The sequence below is a fragment of the Morus notabilis genome, unplaced genomic scaffold, assembly GCF_000414095.1.
Source record: "Morus notabilis unplaced genomic scaffold, ASM41409v2 Scaffold629, whole genome shotgun sequence".
In the NCBI taxonomy this organism is placed as follows: domain Eukaryota; kingdom Viridiplantae; phylum Streptophyta; class Magnoliopsida; order Rosales; family Moraceae; genus Morus; species Morus notabilis.
Genome location: NW_010363794.1, coordinates 74,856 through 89,148, shown reverse-complemented (window position 1 = coordinate 89,148; position 14,293 = coordinate 74,856). Strand labels below are relative to the sequence as shown.

The 14,293-nt window shown below is 39.0% G+C and overlaps 3 protein-coding genes across 3 annotated transcripts in view; 1 reads left to right on the top strand and 2 right to left on the bottom strand.

Annotated features, from left to right (window-relative positions):
• The window catches only part of LOC21397479 (coiled-coil domain-containing protein 124), a 2,597-nt gene extending 1,752 nt beyond the window's left edge, over positions 1-845 (bottom strand). The window contains exon 1 of the mRNA XM_010104994.2: positions 94-845. Coding sequence (XP_010103296.1) covers positions 94-651 — 558 coding nt within the window. The 5' untranslated portion in view covers positions 652-845. The remainder of the gene's footprint in view (positions 1-93) is intronic.
• Positions 846-4,676: 3,831 nt separating this feature from the next.
• Positions 4,677-7,865, top strand: LOC21397478 (rop guanine nucleotide exchange factor 1). Its single transcript, XM_010104993.2, has 5 exons — positions 4,677-5,326; positions 5,682-5,798; positions 5,907-6,439; positions 6,683-7,039; positions 7,142-7,865. Exons 1-5 carry the CDS (start codon positions 5,050-5,052, stop codon positions 7,571-7,573), a joined length of 1,716 nt encoding a protein of 571 aa, XP_010103295.1. The 5' UTR covers positions 4,677-5,049; the 3' UTR covers positions 7,574-7,865.
• A 696-nt stretch (positions 7,866-8,561) lies between these two features.
• Positions 8,562-11,098, bottom strand: LOC21397477 (F-box protein SKIP23). Its single transcript, XM_010104992.2, has 2 exons — positions 9,791-11,098; positions 8,562-8,941 (listed from the first exon to the last, which is right to left on the bottom strand). The coding sequence occupies exons 1-2, from the start codon at positions 10,976-10,978 to the stop codon at positions 8,876-8,878; spliced, it is 1,254 nt and encodes a 417-aa protein (XP_010103294.1). The 5' UTR covers positions 10,979-11,098; the 3' UTR covers positions 8,562-8,875.
• Positions 11,099-14,293: the final 3,195 nt, after the last annotated feature.

Below are 14,293 nucleotides of genomic sequence, written 5' to 3'. Positions count from 1 at the left end.
CGGAGGAGGCGGGTGCGGCGTTGTGGGGGGGGGGGGGGGGGGGGGGGGGGGGGGGGGGGAAACAGCGACAATAATCAATTATCAAATTCGCACCTTAAACGAAGCCTTGAGCCTCCTCTCCGGGTGCCGATCCACCGGTAAGTTATCAGCCACCGTCATCTGAGCGACCGCGTCCTCCACCGTCCTTGCCTCGATTATCGAATCGTCGCGATTCGTGTTCGTCACCAGCACCATCCTCTCGTACTCCTCCTCCGCGGCGGTCCGGCTCTGCTGCTTCTTCGCCTCCTCGCTTCTCTTCTGCAGAGCCGCCTGCTCCTCTTCGCGGCGCTGCTTCAGCTCCGCCTCCGTGACCTTGGGGACGGGGATCGAGACTCGATTGGCCTTCTTGTCCGGCTTCTTCGTCAGCTTCTCGAGCTCCTTCTGCTCCTGCTCCGCCAAGCGGCGGGCCTCAGCCCGGCGCGCGGCGGCCTCGGCTCGCTTCTCGGATTCTTCCTCTCGCTTCTTCGATGCGCGGGACTTCGCGCCCTCGGCTTCGCGCCAGTACTGGTCCTCCTTCTCGCGAGTCTCCCGCTGCTTTCGCTCCGATTCGACGGCGCTCTTGCGAGCCCTAGCCTCCTCGGCTTTACTGTTGACGCCCATCTTCTTCGGCATCGTCGCTCGCGTACACTCCGAAACCCTACGGAGACGACGATGGTGCAATTCGAGATGATCGGAAAATCTGAAGGGTGTAACGAAGTTTCCAGAGGATGAGAAACTCTGCGAATCGAGATAGTTCACTGACTACAAATAAACGGTTTCTGCTCTTTTCCTTTTTTCATATGGCTGTGAAAAAATGGAGAATTCTCCGGGGCATGAGCCTCTTCATTTACTCTTTAAATATTTTTTTATTAATGTAATTATTTAATTAATAATTTTGATTGAAATAGTATTTATTAAGATTATTCGCGTAACGTCGGTGAGAAAAAGCCCAATGAAGACATAAAAAGCCCATAGGCCCAATCTGAGCCCCGTATTTAGCCCAATCAAAAGTTCTTGAAGAGATTATACATAGGCCTGAATTGGAGGAGTAACACGTCTGTATTTGGTAACATGGCAAGAAAACAAGGAAATAAAATCCGTAGTTGATGCTTTCATCTTATTTGTGTATTATTAATTATTTTAGAATTTCTCAAAGTTTGATACAAAAATTTGACATCTTAGTAAAAAATTCATCTCAATTTCTATTGATATTGCTATTTCCATTGAAATCAAAGCACCAAAATTTCCACCTTCGTCAATATTATATTATCCATCCATGGGTATAACAAGAACAGACGGTCCAAAAATTACAAATACTTAATAAATCGATTTTAAATCATTCCAATCCAATCTGCATAGTATAAAAATAACGGATTGATCAAAATTCAAATTCAATCCAACCCAAACGTCGTTGTCCCTGTGGTTTGAGTGTGTGGCTGTTCAACAGATGAGTGGTTTGGAGTGGCGGTTGTTCCTTCCATGGGCTAATAGTGTTTTCCAGCAATTGGTCTTCTTCCCCATGGTGTTGTAGGTCTCTGTGGGGCGGCGGATCTGTGCTTTACTGTGTCCTCGTGATGCGGCTCTCTCGCCTTTCCTCGGCGGCGGTCGTCTTGTCACCGTAGTCTTCGTTGTTATTTTTAGGTTCACTCTTTTATTTTAAGCTTACCGATTCAAATTTTGTTACAGTAAAAAATTCTTAAAATAATTATATTTAATTTTTTTATTATAATAAAATAATTTTATATAAAATTATATTTTAATTTAAATTAAAAACTCGAATAAACAAAATAAAATAACAATTAGTTTTGTTTTTGTTAATAAATGCGGTGATGTTTGTCGTTTTGGTTCTAGTGTGTCTTTTTTCTTGCCTTTTATTGTTATTCCGGAGGTGGTCTTTGTTAATAAATGGGGTGATGTTTGTCGTTTTGGTTCTAGTGTGTCTTTTTCCTTGCCTTTTTATTGTTATTCCGGAGGTGGTCTCCCCACCTAATTGATTGTTGTTTCTGTCCATTGTAGAACTTTAATAAAAGAGCTTTATGTGAGCTCTTTATTTGTGCGCTCAAGTACTCCTGTTTCGGGCTTCTCTGCATGCATCTTACTCTATATTTGTCATTTATTTGTACAGGTGGAATTAGTAAGCCTTATATTGTAGAATCGTTCACATTGTAATTTTTGGTTTTCTTTAATGAAATTTTTCTTTTTAAAACAAAACGATTTATGTCTGCACTTATACGAATTGGATTGGATTAATTAACGTATTAAGTGCGAATTTGATTATATATTATTTTGTCATGACAATTGTATTATATATAGTTAAAATTTGAATTGGATTGAATAAACATCTCTAATTAACGTATCAAAGTTTCATCAGAATAAGTGACTGTCTTTTGAACCCTCACAAATTTAAGTAAATCTATTTTTTTTTTTTGAAGATTAACTAAATCTATTATGTTAAATAAATACACTCCTCTCCTCTTATCTTGTTATTAGCATTATAAATCTCAATATCTTTTTTTTAAACTTTCTTTTGTTTAGTATATCGGTGGCAAATGAATTGTTATATCGTCATTTTTGGAATATTTGCGATTTTTATAATAAAAAAAAAATGTTCAAATTATTTAAACAGGTATTCTTGTACTATTTCAATACCCTTTTATTGGAAGACTGTCGTTTTCCTTTCGTTTCATGCGACGTCCTTTCCTTTATCGTTAAGATTTATACAGGGTTCAATTTCCACCGCACAGGTACTAAATTCGGGGGGAAGAAAAGAGAAAGAAAAAGAAAAAACTTGCTCTTAAAATGACACTGGAAATCAGCATTAAAAAGATGCCCTAATTATGACATTCATTTGTATTAACAGAGTTAGTGAAGAAATAAAAGGAAAAAAAAAACAAAAAAAAAAAAACTTACAAAATCAAATGGGGCATAATCATCGAAACAACTTTAGAAGTTTCACTTTCTTGTTTGTTCTTGGTCATCAATAGCATAATGTGACAAATTTGGGCAAGCGCTTAGATTGTCCTTCCTAGAAACGTGCCTCCAATAAAATTATATTAACGACATTTCTCGAAGTAATAATTTGAACTTTCCTTTTTAAAAAAAAAAAAAAAGTAATACTTTCTCTTTGAACTCAAAATTACTCAAATTAAAGCAGTGGACCAAGGAAAAATTGCATTATGAATTGATGTAATTAGGCCTGAATCTTGAACGTTTAATCAGCCGGCTCAACTTTTTGCGCATGCTTATTGCACAACACTCGTTAATTGTACTTATATATCCCAAGGCGAAAACGTCTTTGGGATTGTTAGTGATAATTCCTTTTTAGCCTCTTGGTAATCACTAATCACTAATTTCATTGACTACGCATTTCGAAGTCACAAAGTGGTAAATAAATAAATACAGGCCATAAAATAATACAAGCCATATTAATACTCATTAATATTGCGAAAATTATACAGGCGACATTAATGCTCATTAGAATAAATAGGCGGTCAACATAATCTTTTACAAGAAAATCAGCGACCTTGACAACCAAGCAAGTTTTTATGTGTCACAGATCAACGGTCTTGATTTTGCTAAAACAAAAAACCCATAAATGAAATGAAAATAATTAGAAAGGTATTTATCAATATTAAAAAAGAAAATGGATCGTGCACGCAAAGTGCTTTCCTAGGCTTCTTGTGCATGGCCCATAGTGCAGCCGACAAGCAGACCTATTCGCCTTGGGCCCACAGGTTCTTCACGTGGATCACCATGAAAGGCTATGGTGGCCTCACACATGATCCAAAACATCATCCCAATCTTGGCTGATTTCCAATCTCTTGGATGATCATTGGCTGAGATTTAAATCAATTCAAGCAAAGAATATTGCGTCAAATCACGAAATGACACGTGTTTAGAGATTTTGGTTTTCCTTCTTTTTTTTTTTTTTTTTCTTGCCAAAACCATTTCTCAATGTGTTGGATCTAAGGTAATGAGAATCATAATGTCAACTTGGAAAATAGTGTATTAATGAAATAATATAAGTCGTATATGTATATTACTGTATTAGGAGTTAGGACATATCCCGAATACTTCTACTCCACACAATATGAAGATTCGTTCCAACGAGGGAAAATTCCTGTGGGACCTATCCATCTTTATTTGTTGTTATTGTACAACAGCATCAACGGCCCGAGATCATCCTAGTCCTCGCAGTACTCAACGTTTGAACTTTTTAATCACAAGATTTATATTACACTGCAGTTTAAAAATGCTTATTAAAAACATTTTCAATAATTTCCGCTGACAACGATGCGATCAAAATAAAGCATTAACTTAGTCGAACGCTTGGGGAGACGAGCCCACGGTTGATCAATTTAGAAACGTCCGTTTACTAACCATTTCTCCGCGCGAAGGATTAACAAAAGAAAACAAAACTAACCGCCGTTTCGTCTCTTCCCACGCAAAACCCTGGAATTCCCTCTATCCCAACCCAAAATCAACGGCCTGGCCCCACAACGGCCCCACCCACGTCAGCAAAAAGCCGCCACGTCATAAAGAAATGTAGGTGTAGCACGGAAGTGTGGGGCCCAGGGAAAAGGGCAGCTTGTCGGGTGCTGTTACTGTTTCCGGAAAAAACCCCCCCCCCCCCCCAGACGGCGTCACTTTTGCTTTTGGAGGCTTTTAGCAGTTTAGCTCATGGCTCCTCATCTGGAGTACTGGTGACAAAAAACCAATAGGCAAGGCAATAGCATTTTAGAAGAGAGAGAAGAGAGAGAAAAAATAAAAACAGTAAAGCCTGAAGTTGCTTTATCTAATTCTGCTTTACCACTCAATCATCACTACCACCACTACCACTACTGTCAACTGTCTATCGTCTTCTTCCGTTCCTCTCTTCTCTGGAGATTTTTTTTCTTTTTTGTTTTTTGTTTTTGCAGAACCGAGGAGGGAAATTCTCGTCTGAATCTGGTGCGGTGAGCCTCACGGGAGGCAATGTGCGCCTGAGATCTGTCGGCAGTTGTTGGCGGCATTGTTGGATCTGTTTCAGCGATGGGAAGCGTGTCCTCCGATGACGGCTCCGACCAGCAGAGCGAGCGGTGCGGCAGCTACAGCCTGAGCGCCGACGTCAGCGAGTCCGAGAGTTGCAGTAGCTTCTCGTGCCGGCGGTTCGATTGCGAGGGAGCTTCCAGCTCGATGACGTCGTCTCCTCGCCCTCCTGTTGCAGGAAAATTCTTGTTTCCGACGCCGATAATGCTTCCGTTGATCGGAGGGAAGGACGTTGTCGGCTGGGCCGATAAGCCGAAGAGGCGAGAGGCTGATTTGTCTGGTATTTAATTTTTATCCAATTTCTTAACTTTGGTTTGTTCTGCAAAATGAGGAACGACGTTTGGTTATTCAGAATCATTTAGAACCATTCTCGTTTTTTGAGAGAAAATACTGTAGAAAATTATGAATGATTCAGGATCAGGATCAGAGACGAATATAGAAACAAACGTCCCAGCTTTGAGATCTTTCATTTTTTTTTTTGGTTGTTTGGTTCATGGGAAAAAAGATTCAGTAAAAGTTAGAGACTGGAGGGAGTTCATGGGGAATTATTATTCTATTTTTGGATAAAATTGCTAAACAAAACTAGGTTTTTTTTTAACACATTTTATTGATGATCTTATTATGTAAATATGCAGAGGTTGAGATGATGAAGGAGAGGTTTGCTAAGCTTCTGCTTGGAGAAGATATGTCTGGAGGTGGAAAAGGAGTCTGCACTGCACTCGCCATTTCTAATGCCATAACCAATCTTTCTGGTTAATCTCCATGCCTCTGAGTATAAAGGTTTATATTGTTGTGTTTATGCAAATGCGAGCATAATTTTCTGTTTTTTCTGAACTCAACTTTATGGGTTGGAATTTCAGCGACTGTGTTTGGCGAGCTATGGAGGCTAGAGCCTCTTGCCCCACAGAAGAAGGCAATGTGGCGCAGAGAAATGGAGTGGCTTCTATGCGTGAGTGATTCAATTGTTGAGCTTGTGCCTTCCATACAGCAGTTCCCCGGTGGAGGCACGTTTGAGGTCATGGCGACTCGACCCCGCTCGGACTTGTACATTAACCTCCCTGCCCTGAAAAAGCTTGACGCGATGCTTCTAAGCATGCTTGATGGATTTTGCGATACTGAATTCTGTTATGTAGATCGTGGTATAGTGTTTGGCGATTCTGGTGATGGCGATGCATATGGTATGGCTGGTGGTAGGCCTTCGATTAGGCAGGAAGAGAAGTGGTGGCTGCCCTGTCCAAAACTTCCCCCGAGTGGGTTGTCTGAGGATGCCAGGAAGAGGTTGCAGCAATGTAGGGACTGTACCAACCAGATACTAAAGGCTGCCATGGCGATTAATAATAGTGTGCTTGCGGAAATGGAGATACCCAGAGCATACTTGGAGTCTTTGCCCAAGGTACACAATTTGAGCATCTAATTAAACCTGTATCCTACAGTCTCGACGTTATTGAGACACAAATATTTATCTTTCGTTGCAGTATAAAGATTATTTGTACATGTGCTTTGTATTAGTAAGACATCATTGTTTGGAGATTGAAAAATAAAAAACGTAGGGTTGTTGCACGTATTGAATTTTAGAGAAGCAAATTATGCACAATCGATGAAGGGCTGACTTTATCTGTTGGCCTATTGAAATCAGAGTGGAAAAGCTTGTCTTGGGGATATCATTTATCGGTATGTAACAGCTGAACAGTTCTCGCCAGAATGTCTTCTTGATTGTCTGGATCTCTCATCCGAACATCAGACTCTGGAGATAGCTAACAGGATTGAAGCAGCTGTGCACATCTGGAAACAAAAAGACCACGGGAAACAGTCTACTCATGGAAAAGGAAAGAAGCGCTCAACGTGGGGTGGTAAAGTTAAAGGCTTTGTTTCTGATAAAGAGAAAAATCTGTTGCTATCCCAACGAGCAGAAACACTCTTACATAGCCTGAGACATCGTTTTCCTGGTCTCCCACAGACTGCTCTGGACATGAACAAAATTCAGTACAACAAAGTATGTCTTTAACCAACTATCTTCCCTTTTCGTATGTGTCAATACTAGAAATTCTTTCGTAGGATTTATGTTTGCTAAGAAGAATTCTCATTCTCCTCGCAGGATGTTGGGCAGTCAATTCTCGAGAGCTACTCAAGGGTGATGGAGAGTCTGGCCTTCAACGTAATGGCCAGGATCGATGATATCCTCTATGTTGATGACGCTGTGAGGCGATGTGCTGCAGCAGAATCAGTGCCTCTCTTCAGCAGAGGAGGTTTGGGTGGTCTTCCTATCCAGAAGAGGATGTCTCCAAGCCCTTTCTCCGTACATCACACTCCTTATGCCTCTCCGCTTGCAACCCCGACTTTGTTTTCTTCAACACCGGTCAGTGGAAGTCCTGGAAGGACATCTCTCCCTCTAAAAAAGACCTACTTTAAGGAAACACCAGAGCACAAATCAGAAAAATTGGTTGCTGCGGAATTTGAGAGGGTGTGGTCGTATGCTGGGAACCTAAGTGCAAGACGTTCTAGTGGAGACGCTCCCGAGCGAGATTGAGACAAAGTAACTTACTTAGCATCCTAGTTGACATTGATCTGAAGTTCATCGATGTTGTCAACGAAATCACAGAACTGGCTTTGTGGTTCTCGGTGGTATATATTGGTGGGTAAAGCATGTACATTGTTTAGCAGTAGATTTAGAATAGGTTAAAGTTTTGACGATGGCTTTTCATCAAGTTATAGATGAAAGTATTTATTATGTTTGTTATGTACCCTCAAAATGCTACTGTGAAAACTTATCTCCCGTCCATTTCCTACTGCTCAGTTGCTCCAATCAAGGGTTTTGGTTATCTGGTTCTTGATTATGATTTTATTTTTTTATTTTCTGGGATATGAAATGCTACTGTGAAAACTTTTCTCCCGTCCATTTCCTACTGCTCAGTTGCTCCAATCAAGGGTTTTGGTTATCTGGTTCTTAATTATGATTTTATTTTTTTATTTTCTGGGACAGCCAATATGAATAGAACTTCTCTCCTCGATTACATAATGCCTACAATATATGCAAACTTCCGAATTCCAATCCTTTCAAGTTATTATGGAACGCAATTCTCGACTTTCATCAAACATTTTAATTTACCCTTGACCGTTTAGCATGAGCACAAGTTATTTCTATGCCGTTTTGTCTTGCGGTTCAAACGAAAATTTGAACACAAACTTTTTTGTAGTAGTAAACACTAACAAAAGTTCAAACTTTTTGATTCCCATCGAGTGCTAACAATTCATTGACGCCATGCCTGCAGGCCAAAGGCCCGAGATTTATCTGATCCATATGGAGGGACCGCTTTGCATGGATCCAATAGATTAGTCAGGATAAAGTTTTGGACACCACGATTATTCAAAAACAAAATTATGTACATAACAAAAATATTTGAACCAAACAACACCTAAATCATATCTTGGCATGTAATTTTGGGAAGAGCAAGGTTGATTGACATTAACCACATGCACAGGAACAAGCTTGAAAAAAGTATACATCTAGTTGGAATGATTTATAATTAAAATATTTATTTATGTACAAGCAATAAAGTACATAAAAAAAATGTGAAATTTGTTTACTAGAGAGAACATATAAAAAGATTGCTGTACAAAGAAGAAGAAGAAGAAGGGAACTAGAACGTCAGCGCTTAATTTATGCCAAAATTTCATTCTTTTGGGCGCTTGGGAAGGCTCTGATGAAACATTACTTAGGCTGAAAAGACGTCAAGGCCTTAATTTGCGAATCAATTGACTGGCAATTAGACTATTGATTTACCATTTGGGCGGCCAAAACACCTGGACAGCAACTTCCACTTCACAGAAATCACAAGGCCAGTTCTTCAAATTGAGCTTGCACCTGGGTTGCCTCTACTAAGTCACTTGACATTGCCTTCAATAAGTAAATAACCAAAATAAATATACTATGACAGTTATACAAGACCAAGAATGTGCCTGGCAGAATATAAGACCACAGCCAGTCATAATACAAGTCAATTAAATCAAACTGCTTAAATCTTGGATATCTTATTTACTCTGTTGCTATACAAGAATGCACTTCAAACGGCGAAAGGGCATGCAATTTTAAACCAATATTCAGTATTTTTCTGCAATGTGCCAAATGCTAAAGGATCTACAAAGTCAACCAATTAGGCTTATGGCTTGGTCAGAAAAGCTCGAACCAGGACTACCATAATGAGAATTTGAATAGTATCTTATCTATCAATCCATATAGAATCCTTGGTTATGGCGACCACTTATGTTGAATCTCAAAGTTTCAACAGTCATGTACATATAGTGCACTTTGCACACTATACAAAACAGACACAAGAAAAGACTTGACATAGGATAGGATAAAAAATCAATCGCTCAACAGAATACCCTACATGACATTAGTTGCTTGTAAGTATTGGGAAGGCCCTAGTAACATTCGGTTTAACAGCCAAAATGTGTCTCATACTAACGTCTCATGTAGGCCATCAGAGTAGACATGAGACAATCCAATTCAAACTGGTCAAAACCTCATTGATTAACATAGGCTTGGCACTATGCAAGATTATTCACCAGAATTTTAACGACAAATGGTGAAAAGATATGGTCTAAAGAGTATGAAATACGTAGCACAAATTGGCAAACTTGATAAAAATAAAAACTTAAAGCCTCTGAACTAACAAGTATAATCAACCCAGAACTTCAAAGTGAAAGGAAGAAACGATATATACATATACACACACACACTTACTCCTGATGTGGGCAACAAAATCCAGTCTGGGGGAGGCCAGAACAACTTTGAATACTCCGGATAATCAGTCAAAGCCGCAATACTACCATTTTCCATGTCATATACACCTATATCACGACCCTTAAAAACACCATCTTCTTCACCACCGGAATAGAAGAAATTATCCGTGAAAAATATACAATTCCTGCAACAAGACAAATCGGAAGCAGAGGCAGAGAACGTGCAATCATCTCCCAAAAACAACATCCGATCATCCAAGCTCTTCACCTCAACCCACTTCTTTCCCTCTCTATCAAGCTTAAAAACTTTGAACCTCACTGTTCTCTCTCCCAAACATCCATCAAACTGCTCAAAAATATCTTCATTTTCATCGCCCAAATCCACTTCCGGAGGACCCATGCTCAAGTACATATCAACCATCAAAAGCTCACCACTTGATTCCACCAAAAACTTCTTGTCCCCACCAAACACCGGATTCGCAACCAAAGCCACATTCGACGACAACCCAACAAGCACCGCACGGCCCGTACTATCAACGGCAAAGAAATCGCCTTTGAACAGTATTACATCATCGTACGGAGAAGGCATGTCGTGGATTATACTCCACCGCTTATCCCCAGACTTGTACATGGCCAGTTTCCCTGAGACGTGAATCGTGAGCAAAGCGAAACTGCTCGTTTCGGAATCCGAAAACTTGAAAACGACCTTTTCCATGTACAGATTACCAGCATCGCCTAACGAATTGCCAAAAGGCCTAAAATGCATATAATGAAGAACGTATTCCTGCCCTAATTCAAAAACCCTAAATCTGGACGAATCCAGTACCTTCGGGAAATCCTCCGGAAGGGGCTTGATTTGGAACCTGGAGAGAGGGTTGAGGAGGTGCATTCTGGCGGGGACGTCGTCTTCGACCTTGACCAGCCAGAGATCGCGATTCGAAGGGTCGTGATTTGGGGGAGGCCCGAGGAGGAAGACGGTGCGTTTGGAGAGGTGGAAACCCCAGGTGGCGTCGGAGATTCCGTCGTTCGGGAGGAAGGGGAAGCGGCCAGGTAGACAGCGAGGCCTGGGAGAGACGGAGGATCGCCATGAAGAGCAGACGGATCGGAAGCGGAGCAGATAGATTGAGCTCTCAAGGCGTTTGGCGATTTCCTCCAGGAGTTCTACGGGAAGTTGGGACCAATTCGCCATGGAAATGTTTTCCGGGAAAAGGACGGGAAAATTGGATACTAGGTGGTAAATATATAGGTACTATGTAGAGGCAGTCTCTCTCTCTCTTAAAAAAAAAAAAGAAAAAAAAAAAACAGAGAGAAGAAGAAGAAGAAAGAAAGATAACCACGTGAGTGGCGCCTGTAAGAATTGTTACAATATATTGGGAGACGTGTCCGTTCATTTGGTTGTTATTTTGTTGTCGATTCTTATTTCTTATTGTTTTTTCTTTTTCGACAAATTTTTGGTGCGTTTAGAATTCGTTTCAAAATAATTTTATTTTTTGTATAAAATAAAAATAAATTTTTTTTTTATTTTTAGTTTAAAATTATTTTTAAAAATGTGTTTGATAGTTTTATTCAGAAATTGATTTCAGTTTAAAAAAAAAATTAAAACTGCATTTAGTGATTTAATTTTTAAAAACATGTAATAGTATTTAATATATTAAATAAATAATAATTAAATCCTAAATAAAAACACTAATAATTAATAAAATAATTTAAATTACATTACAAATAAATAGTAAATATTTTAAAATAAGATAACTTAGGGATTGATTAGTAAAAAAAAAAAAGTTTACTTAGTGAATAATCTTAGCTTATATTACTATCGTATATACGAATCCCACATTTGATCAGCTAGATAATCTCTAAAATTAACCATGTGATTACGTTGTCGCCGACCCCCCATTTTGGATGTTTATGCTTCTTGTGCGTCCATACCCTGTTGTTGTCCTTGTTGCCCTTCTTGTTCTCCCTCAATATCTTCTAAGGGCAAATCGACATCATATTGTCTAAATAGAGGATCATATCGCACGTATTCAGAGATTGATTTCAGTTTTAAAAAAAATTGAAACTGCGTTTGGTGGTTTAATTTTTAAAAACATGTAATAGTATTTAATATATTAAATAAATAATAATTAAATCCTAAATAAAAACACTAATAATTAATAAAATAATTTAAATTACATTACAAATAAATAGTAAATATTTTAAAATAAGATAACTTAGGGATTGATTAGTAAAAAAAAAAAAGTTTACTTAGTGAATAATCTTAGCTTATATTACTATCGTATATACGAATCCCACATTTGATCAGCTAGATAATCTCTAAAATTAACCATGTGATTACGTTGTCGCCGACCCCCCATTTTGGATGTTTATGCTTCTTGTGCGTCCATACCCTGTTGTTGTCCTTGTTGCCCTTCTTGTTCTCCCTCAATATCTTCTAAGGGCAAATCGACATCATATTGTCTAAATAGAGGATCATATCGCACGTGCATCTTAATTAAATTGCGGATCACACAACAAGTAATTGGTATAAGTGATTGTCTTGACATCCAATAATTGATTATATGCCTAAGAATTTTAAACTTTACTTTCAAAACCCTAAAGCACATCTCTATGCAATTACGTAGTAAAGAGTGATAATAATTGAATAACTATTGTGGTCCCGTTGGTTGGCCACCATTTATAAACTGTTGAATATGGTACCTCTGACCACAAAATAGTGCCAAAAGCCTTGCGTGTTGTTATAACCAGAATCCACAACGTAATATTTTGGGTTGGGTGGCACCAAGAATCGGTTCTTTGGATCTCTCATAGTCTCAGTTAACACTCTGAAATCAACAACTGATCCTTCTCATCCGGTATTGATGTAAATGAATAGCATATCGAAACTACACACCGCCATTAGATTTTGAGTACACGAATGTCTTCTTCCTCTCTAGATTGTCTGTTGATGTGCAGGTGGGACAACCATTATGTGCATATCGTCTATTGCTCCAATACAATCCTATTAAAATACATAAGGCGTGCGTTATGATTAATTTAAAATTATTTGTCATATTATTAGTTTATAGGCAGAGTCAGATTGTACCTTAAACCATGGCCAATACTTAGAGTTGTGTCGAATCTCTGGGGGGACGATGTTCATATTTGGTGGTTTTATAACTTCAGGTGCTAATGCAGTCAATGCAATAAGCACATTAGTAAAATGTCGGTGTACTGTCTCTCTAGAATGAGAAAATCTATCTTGTATCTCTCTATTGCGGTCTGAGTGAGCAATCCTTCTTAAGAACATCATTAGTGATTCTTCTATCGATATACTTGAAGAAGGCAATAGGTTGCGGTCTTGAATTAACTGAACAATTGCTTCAAACGTGTCTCGGTGCATACGACACATTTCGAACAGATTTTCAGGATGTCCATACAATTGTTCTAAAACATATTCTTGTCTAGTTAACGTCGAATTACGACAAGGTTACCTAGTTAGTTTGTTTGTATGCGACATCAGTAATTGGACACAATTTTGTGGCTCTTCATCATCATCTGACGAGTGAAGAAGGTCAACAATTGTGACATCATCCTCACTATTTGTAGCATCAGAATCCATATTAACCTAAAAAAAGAAACATGACTAGAACTAATCAATCTTCCATATAGCATTAACTAATCAAACATCCATATAGCATTAACTAATCAAACATCCATATAGCATTTATTAATCAAATAAAGAACTCCAATTTAACTCAATCCGCCTAGAAACAAATAACAAAGTCTAACAAACACAAGTCCAAGAGGTAGTTCAAGCAGTATGTGTTGGAAAATTAATGGCATCGAGTGCGCAGCGGAATTTAAAAAATTTTAATCAACGTCAAAGCCAAACAAGAACATGTTCATGATGCTATATAACATAAATACTAAAGATCTAAAACATACCTTTTGAGATTTCAGGAAACTGCATGTTTGACAGATCTAAGCGTTCCAAACAGCAACCGGAAGAGCCTCAACCAACTGGTCTTCTTTGCTATTCTCGTTTCCACAATCGGTGTGCGGGTGGGCACACGTCGTTTAATCTCCTCTAGGTATTCTTGATCTCCTTCCAATCACAAGAGAACCAAAGAAAAAATTGTTCTTGAGAATTAAACAATTTTTCCTCTCAGGAATCTTTTATCAATAGCCTCCAAAAAGTCTCTCAAGTGATCTAATGAGTAATGTGACTTAATAGGCTATTTATAGTGTTTAAGAAGTCATACTTTCGTAACAATTAGCAGAGTCGATTTTGCCATGTCATCATGCATTTTACGTTACAACCGGTCGACCGGTGACAGAGACGTTATAACTCACCGGTCAACCTGTCTTCACTAACCGGTCGACCGGACCGGTCGACCTGTGACCGGTCTACCCAACCGGTCGACCTGTCTGCACTGACGAAAGTTGTTTTTCCTAGTTTTTCAATACGGGAAACTTGCATAAAGCCTCAGTTTTGATTCAAACAACCCAATAGAGAAATTGC

Excerpts from the sequence above, each read along its gene's own strand:
- LOC21397478 (XM_010104993.2), top strand. The coding sequence starts at position 5,050 with ATGGGAAGCGTGTCCTCCGATGACGGCTCCGACCAGCAGAGCGAGCGG. Across the intron at positions 5,799-5,906 it reads TGCCATAACCAATCTTTCTG|CGACTGTGTTTGGCGAGCTA; the intron begins GTTAATCTCCAT and ends TTGGAATTTCAG. Across the intron at positions 7,040-7,141 it reads ACAAAATTCAGTACAACAAA|GATGTTGGGCAGTCAATTCT; the intron begins GTATGTCTTTAA and ends TTCTCCTCGCAG.
- LOC21397477 (XM_010104992.2), bottom strand. The coding sequence starts at position 10,978 with ATGGCGAATTGGTCCCAACTTCCCGTAGAACTCCTGGAGGAAATCGCC. Across the intron at positions 8,942-9,790 it reads TTTTGTTGCCCACATCAGGA|GCAATGTCAAGTGACTTAGT; the intron begins GTAAGTGTGTGT and ends TACTTATTGAAG.